Below are 8,690 nucleotides of genomic sequence, written 5' to 3'. Positions count from 1 at the left end.
TATGGTAGTTCTATTTTTAGTTTTTTAAGGATCCTCCATACTGTTTTCCATAGTGGTGGTATCAATTTACATTCCTGCCAACAGTGCAGGAGGGTTCCCTTTTCACCACACCCTTTCCAGCATTTATTGTTTCTAGATTTTTTGATAATAGCCATTCTGACCACATGAGGTGATACCTCATTGTAGTTTTGATCTGCATTTCTCTAGTAATTAGTGATGTTGAGCATCTTTTCATGTGCCTCTTGGCCATCTGTATGTCTTCCTTGATGAAATGTCTATTTAGGTCTTCTGGCCATTTTTTAATTGGATTGTTTGTTTTTTTGCTATTGAGCTCCATGAGCTGTTTGTATATTTTGGAGATTAATCCTTTGTTGTGTCATTTGCAAATATTTTTCTCCCATTCTGAGGGTTGTCTTTTCATCTTGTTTATGGTTTCCTTGGCTGTGCAAAAGCTTTTAAGTTTAACTAAGTCCCATTTGTTTATTTTTGTTTTTATTTCCATTACTCCAGGAGGTGGGTCAAAAAAGATATTGCTGTGGTTTATGTCAAAGAGTGTTTTTCCTCCATTTTCCTCTAAGAGTTTTATAGCATCCGGTCTTACATTTAGGTCTTTAATCCATTTGGAGTTTATTTTTGTGTATGGTGTTAGGTAGTGTTCTAATTTCATTCTTTTACATGTAGCTTATCCTCTTTTTTAATAGGTTGGTGAGCATTAAGAATTTGAGCAGGCAAACTCAAATTCTGGGCTGTTCTACAAAATAACTGGTCCATACTCTTAAAAAATGTCAAATCCATAAATAAATGAAAGACTAAAGAGCTGTTTTAAATTAAAGAAGACTAAATGCAATGCACATTCCTGGACTGGATCCTGAACCAAAATTGTTTTTTTCTGCTAGAAGGATACTATTAGGACAATTGGTGCAATCTGAGTAGTCTGCAGATTACATAATTTAGAGAATTAGATAATAGTATTGTATCAATGTTAATAAGTTTGATAATTGTACCATGTTTTTAGGAAATATATTTAAAGTATTTAGGGATAAAGAGACATTCCTGCACCTTACTCTCAAATGCCAAGGAAAAAAGAGGTGTGTGTGTGTGTGTTTGTGTGTGTGTGTGAGAGAGAGAGAGAGAGAGAGAGAGAGAGAGAGAGAGAGAGAGAGAGAGAGAGGGAGAGAGAGAGGGAGAGAGAGAGAGAGAGAGAGGAGAAAGAGGAGAGAGTGAAGGAGGGGTATGATAAAGCAAATGTGGTAAAATGTTATTGGAGAATCTGGATGAGGGTATATGGGAATTCCTTATATAATTCTTAAAACTTCCTGTATCCAAAATAGGCATCCCTTAATAGGCAGTTTTTTTCATGGTAACATATAAAGACTTATCCTTTTAAAAAAACTCATAATTTTGCTACTAAAAAAGCTGGAAACATAAGTTATAATTTCCGTATTTCCACAGAATAAATCCCTGCAGTGAAGGAAAAAAATACACAAATGCTTCCCAAAATAAGCAGCTCTGATCCAGAAGGCTTTCTGTAAGCAAGCAGACTGCGGCTGTTACATAGCAAATTTGAACTAATCACCCAAAAAAGCAGAATTAAGCCTTTCTCTAGCCCTCATCCTCTAACACGGTGGCAGATATACCATCTCTGTTTTGAATGTGTAGTGGAATAGGTAGTCAAGAAGTTGAAAGACTTTGGGAATAACAGCTCCCTTGACATTAAACTGTACAGTATTCTAGTCTCTTTTAGCCTTTTTAACTTTCTTTTCCTTTAAATGTGATTCACAAGTTGTTTTGTTTTAATCTAAACCCAGTGCTATGCAGGTTTAATAATTAAAAACTTGAGGCAGCAAGCATCCATCTTGTTAGTGCCAAGCATAAGACACTAAGAACTGCTTCCTGTGTATAGGTGGGCATGATAGCCCACATGCTGCCACATTACTCAGAAGGGTGTCAGGCTGCACCAGCCTGAGACCATCTTCCAGGTCAGAGAACTTTCTAGAGAAGGCATGGGAGTCTTAAACTGGTGTCACATATTTTATCAGTTTTTTTGTCCAATTCATCATGATAACCTATTGACCTGACATGGGGCTAGGAATTTGTTTAAATTCATTAGTAGCCCAAATTAGTACTGCTAAATCAAGAACATAATTATATCCCTGGCCTAAATTTCAAAAGAAAATTTAATCAGTTTAGCATACTCCTATATAGTTTGTTATAAGAATGCTTTTCATAGTTACCAATAAGTAATCCATTTTTCATTGTGTAATGATTTCCTGAACCAAGACTTAAGGTCATCTATGAGATAAATGGAAGGCGCTTCACGTGTTACCTAAGGTAGTATGATTTGGTACTTAGATTGGCAAAATATTCCCAGGACTGGCGCCACAAAAAGGTTGCAAAGGCTAGTAGTCCTCTGAAAATCCTTCTGGTTCCCCCAACCCTCCAGGCCGAGGTCTGCAGTACTTACTTTTCATCTGTAAACTTCTCAGGTGTAAAGTCTGCCTGCCTCTCTGTCTCATAGGGTCGATATTCCCTGTAGGATCTCCGCTCTGCTCTATCCAGCGTCACCTCTGTCCCCCGGCTCTCACTCCATCCTTGCTGCTCCCCTCTTCTGGAAGTTCGCTTCTGGCCTGACAGGGAGAAATCAAAGGGGAGAGCTAGAACACAAGGTCTGCAGCAGCACGTTATTACAGGTACTTTTAAATTTTACTTTTCTAGAAATCAATGTCACAGGAAAATTTGGGAAGTTTGGAAAAGTTCAGAGAAGAAAAAAGGTTGCTGATACTACTACTGCCCAGAGTCGTCTTTTAATAAAACTTTGACATTACCATTGAATCCCTTATGTCCTAGAAAGTATAAGATAAACTATACCAACTAACTTACAGATATTTTACAATGACTCTGTGATAGCTACAGAGATATATTATCAACTACATTTCACAAGAGCAGCTTTATCAAAACATGGTAGCTAAGTTCCTTCCAGAAAATTAAAGGATAAATACCCTGTATTTCAGAACATATTTTTAGAATCCCAACTATAATTTATCATTCATTGGCTAATAAAGTTTTCATTTTTAAAGTTTGTACCATTGTATCTTTCTCATTTGAAAACAGATTTTCCTGCTCTTTGATGGGATTTATACATTTATGATCACACTTCTCAAATATGAGGCCAAGCTGGTATCTGCCAACTCATGCAAGGGCTGGCCAGCACTTGAAGGGGCATCTCCCGTCCATGGAGAGGCCAGCACTGAGGAGGTAGGGGCTGGGGCACTCCAGCTTTCTCTGTTCTCTTTTTACTCCTCTCGGTTTTGACGCTTTAAAAATTTTCAGTGGGGGTCTATGTCTTAAGGCAACTAATATTTGGTGAATATATCGTGAAAAACTTTGTTACTTCTTAAATCATCTTTCAAAAATGTGTGTTTATCTTTTCTTTGTATACATTTAATAGGTCTCCATCTCAAACATTACATACAATTTTCATTTTAGTAGAAAATTTTAGATTTTTCTTGGTATGTCACCCTCATTTATTGTATGGCTATAAAAATATTAAATGTACTTGAATTAATGGGTATTTTTTTAAACTACTGGGTTCCTCTTCTACTTAGGCAGATACTTGTGACTCTTAAGAAATATATGTTTACATGTATTCTCCTATTTTCCCACTTAATATTTTCTATCTAATCTTTATAAACCAGGCACATGTAAATATTAACATAGTTCCATTACTAATCTTATTTTAAAGCAAAAATCATGTCGTGACACCACTAACACAAAACTGTGCTATTACTTGTTAGCTAACAAAGTATTTTTTTGAAATGTGAAATATTGCACAACAGATCTAAGTTCAATCTTAAGTTAATGTCCCATAACCTAGGAAATGCTTTAATCTGATTTGCTTCCTGAAGCCACAATCTGAGCTTGTGACATGTTTAGGATATAGGAAAGATGTTATCATAAACAGAGCATTATGCTTTTATTGCAGAAACAGAGACTGACACTGGTGCCCAATTGCCCAGGAGTATGCAATGCCAGATCCGAGCACACACACATTACTAAGAGAGATCAAATTTGGAAGAGGCACTTAAAATGTAAGGTAGAAAATGTTATTGTGAAAGTTAACTATCTAACAAGTTGAAAACTATAATAGACCATGACATAACAGCAAGAACATCAACAGTAACAATACTTTTCAATACTTTTCCCTCAATGTAAAAAGTTAAATAGTTTCAAATTTCCTATTCATAACATGTAATTAAAAAAAACCCAAAAACTAAATATCTCCACTCAACTACAGAATTACTTAGCTTATTCCCACTTTCTTTCTGCTTTCAAGGTTATTTTTTAAATTGTATCAATTAAATTTGGAATTCATCATTCAAAATTTAAAATGACATTTGCTGCATACTTTATACTAAAGCTTCTTCCAAAGCTTCTATGTATAAGTTGAAAACCATTAAATATAACTGGCAACTTATTAGAATAATTATCAATACCCTGCAAACATTTCCTTTTCCTCCCAAAATCCAAAAAACAAAGATAATAGGGGTCCAGTTTTTCCCACAATTTACTACTAAGGAATCAAGAATGCAACTGAACCTAGTTTTTCTGTGCTAGATCAGCGGCTCCAAGTGGATATGCAAACACTGAATTTTACTAGCCCTTTCCAATAAAAGGCTGGCATATGCAGTGTCATCACTGATGTAACCCCAAGCCCACATGAAGGGACAGAATATAATAAAATTTACAGTGAGATGTCCCCCAAATAAATTTGAGCTTTGACTCAGAGATTAGTTCTGAAAGGCCAGGAAAAAGCAAAGCTGAAACAGCCTCTGAAGACTTCAAGAACGAATTTTTTTGAGCAAGTCTCATCCAAGGGTCTATGTATATTGTTAAGAAGTGAAGGCCATTAAAAACCTATTTCTAGGGCTTCCCTGGTGGCGCAGTGGTTGCGCGTACGCCTGCCGATGCAGGGGAACCGGGTTCGTGCCCCGGTCTGGGAAGATCCCACATGCCGCGGAGCGGCTGGGCCCGTGAGCCATGGCCGCTGGGCCTGCGCGACCGGAGCCTGTGCTCCGCAACGGGAGAGGCCACAGCAGAGGGAGGCCCGCATACCACCAAAAAAAAAAAAAAAACAAAAAAAACACAAAAAAACCTATTTCTATAGGAAAATCTTATGATTTCCACATCCTTTTGAGATTAATGTTTCTGTTATATGTCAAACTTGTTTTGACTTTGATTCTTGTCTACACTAAGCATTCATTAATAATATTCTAACTAAATTAAAAATTTTCAGTGTTAGAAAAGTACAGTCCATATCAATTAGGGCTACAAAACCTTGAGAGAGTAGCTCTCTAACACCCATTACAGATAAATTTAGCACAGTAACTACATAAACGGAAATTAATGAGCTGTTTGCTCCTGAAATAACATACTTGAAAAAGAACTAGAATTATAAAATTTCCATTTTAACTACAAAACTAACTAAAGTTCTTTAATATAGATCTCAAAAGCCAGATCACTTGGATCATAAACAATTGACAGAAAAAATAGTTATAAATGTACTAGACTACAGTGCTAAGTTTATTAGTTTAGCAAGTTATAACTGTACTAGATCATAACGCTAAATGCAGGTTGCAACCCAGTTTATATCATGTAAATTTAGAAAAAAAGAAGTAGCTCTGTGCATTTATGTATGTAAATGCAGGGTGTTAAAAGTAAGAAAAATACAGGATTTTCACTATACTTCATACACTTTTGAATTGTTTAAAATTTTTATAACAAAAATGCATGACATTTTTAATAGTAAAAAGGTTAAAAAGCAATACATTGACATAAAAAACTAAATTCAGTTTCACACTAAAATACATATTTTCACTTGTTAAAAAATAAAGCTTAGCCTTTCCCAATTCTCTTATTACTATGATATTTATCTAAATATATTTAAAAGAACATAATGCAAAATGTACAAAATATCTCAAGTCTCACACACTGTTTAAATAGGCTCATAAATGTACTGGCGTACCAAGGAGTCTTGGGATATCCAACAGCATTTAAAATAATTTTTAATATTTTTATTATAGTGACTTAATTTTCTGGTTTTCAAGAGATAATGCTGGATTGAACTTTCCACAGATAAAGTTAAACATTACCTAGTTGCAGGAGTCAAAGCCCCAACACTCAAATCAGGTGTTATTCTCTCATGGCTGGGCTGCACAATTTTTATCAAGCAAGGACCAACCCAGTAAAGCCAAGTTGAATACACTGCCAAACATTGGCTGGAGTGGTCGAATTATACATCTTAACATTCTTTTTACGGAAACCTTAGGACCACTGTCTTATTTTTGAAAAACAGAGGAAACACAGGTGGAAACTTGGAGGCTTTGCCACTGATGAAGTTCAGGTGAGAAACGACTCTTAAGCTCCCTCCGTCCCTAGATGCAGACACCAAGTACACCAAGCTTTGCACTTGCCGTTCTGGCTAAGCAGGGAGTGGGGAACTTTGAATATTCTTGTTGAAAAGGTTAATTAAAAACGCTTTTCTTAAAGCAGCTTGAGTTAATGACAAGTTACACAACCCATCAATGCTGCCTGCTATATTGAAAACCCGTGCGGGATGACTGCTGGAAGCTCCGTAAGGGGGGATGGATGGGTGAAGGCACAGAGCTTGGAAGGCGCCCGGGACCCCGCGTCCACCCCCGCCGCATTCTGCTCGCGGCCCTGACGTCACAGCCCGCCCCCGAGGTCACCCAGGACTTCCCTCCATCACAGAGGCCCCAGCCCCTCACTCCGGCGATCCTTCACACACCCCGGGCTCTGGCCGCCACCCCCAGGGTCCGGGTGCACCCTCCTCCATTCTCCCTAAAAGGCACTCCCCTCTCTCCTTCCCACTTTTTGCCTTCCGACGCGAATCTTGCAGAGGTTGGGCTGTAAGATGGAGAAGGTCCCTGCTAGTTCTAGATCTGAGAGACCCGGGTCAGCGACCTCAGTGTTCGCCCCCACACACCAACCCAGAAATATCCCTCAACTTTGCCCAACTTGTAAAGGCTCGGTTTCGGCGTTCTGAAACCCCGTACTCCAAGCCTGCACTCTCCTTCGCCCCCAGAAGGGACTGGGAAAGGCCAGAAGGGGCGGGACACCCCACACCCCGTCCTCTTTTCCTACCCAACTCGGCCACAGGGACCCTCAACTCCAGCCAACTCTTCCCAGAGCCGCCTCCCCTTTCCGGAACAGATTCCAGTGATCCCAGTCTCGTAGTAGGAGGTCGTGGGGCTGCTGAGGAGAGGTGACCTCCATGACCCCATTCTCCTTCCCCTCCCGCCCTCCGCGCCCACCCGGGGGCATCTAGGTGCCGGGCGGAGCGCGCGTACCGGGCGGCTGAGGGCCGCCCCCTGGGCTGTCTGGCTGCTGCGCGCCGGGGGCCGGGAGGCTCTTGCGCTCCTTCTGAGACTCCCTCCGGCCGCCGCCCGCGCCAGGTCTGTGGCCCGAGGCCCCAGCCGGGCTCCTGCCGCCGCGGTTGCCGGCCCCGGCCGCCGCCCCCGCCGCTTCGTCGCGCCTCTTGCGCTGCAGCTGCTGCTGGCGTCGGCGCTCGGCCTCGCGCAGGATGTCGAACGGGTCCGACTCGTCGTCTAGCAGCTGGTGGAAGCGGTTGGCCACGACGCAGCCGAAACTCTCCTGCATCGCGGCGCCTGCGGCCACAGGACTCCCCAGAGCGCCCTTCATGCCGCCGCGGCCACTGCGGGCCCGCCGCGGGCAGTCCACGCGAGCGAGTCTCAGCGAAGCCGGCAGCGAGGACCCATCCTACCCGCAGCTACCGCCCTCCCCACCCAGCCCAGTCCCGTCCCTACCAGCGCCCGCCCCCGCGCCGCCGCCGCCGCCCGTCCAGCCGCTTCCCGCCAGCCAATCAGCGCACGCGGACTCGCCCCTTTTCCTAGCCAGCACGCCTGGAAACCCAATCAGCGGCCGGCTGCTGTCACGTCATGCGACCTCTATGCCCCTCCCCACGATTCAGCAGGGAGGGGCTGGACCCAAGGGGCGGAGCTACTGGGAGGAGCAACGAGCCTTGCGGTCCAGGCTGCTGGACCATGCAGGTGGGTCACGGCCATAATTTATGTTCTCTCTGGGACTGGGTCCACATTCATCATCGGCCATACTTCTTTGAAGTTTATACATTGATTGAGCCATTCAACAACTGTATAGTGTACACTTATTATGTGCCTGGCGTTATGCTGTAGGAGATACTAGCTCTCTGTTTTAGTAGATCTTACAGTCTATAGGCAGAAAAGTGCCCTGAAGAAAAGGCACAGACTTCTCTATGATCCTATAGCAGAGGGACTTGACCTAATTAGGAAGTTTGGAGAGGCTTTCCCAGGGAATGACAGTTAAGCTGAGATCTAAAGGAGGACAAGGGCCATGAGTAACGGCAAGTGCACAAGTCTTGAGTTGGGGTGGAGCACAGCCCATTCAAGCTCAAGGAAATGGATTGCTAAGAGTTGGAGGAAGGCCTTATTTTGGTCTTTATTCTGGGAGCAGCGGCAAGCAAATTTTAAGCATGAGCATGTGTTTGAAAAGGCCACTCTAGCTGTAATGTGAAGGACTAGGTTGGAGGGAGGTCAACATGGATGCAGGGAGACCGAGCTGAAGATTGCTGCAGAGCTCCAGGGAAAAGGTGGTGATCACTATCCTTGGATAGT

At 42.2% G+C, this 8,690-nt stretch overlaps 1 protein-coding gene across 1 annotated transcript in view; it reads right to left on the bottom strand.

The window, feature by feature from the left end:
- HABP4 (hyaluronan binding protein 4) overlaps nt 1-7,818 on the bottom strand; it is a 39,718-nt gene extending 31,900 nt beyond the window's left edge. The window contains exons 1-2 of the mRNA XM_024132933.1: nt 7,368-7,818; nt 2,465-2,627 (exon numbers count right to left, since the gene is read on the bottom strand). Coding sequence (XP_023988701.1) covers nt 2,465-2,627; nt 7,368-7,719 — 515 coding nt within the window. The 5' untranslated portion in view covers nt 7,720-7,818. The remainder of the gene's footprint in view (nt 1-2,464; nt 2,628-7,367) is intronic.
- Nucleotides 7,819-8,690: the final 872 nt, after the last annotated feature.

This window comes from Physeter macrocephalus, chromosome 9 (genome assembly GCF_002837175.3).
Source record: "Physeter macrocephalus isolate SW-GA chromosome 9, ASM283717v5, whole genome shotgun sequence".
Taxonomy (NCBI): domain Eukaryota; kingdom Metazoa; phylum Chordata; class Mammalia; order Artiodactyla; family Physeteridae; genus Physeter; species Physeter macrocephalus.
Note: the sequence above shows the minus strand (reverse complement) of the source record. Positions and strands in the feature narration are given on the sequence as shown.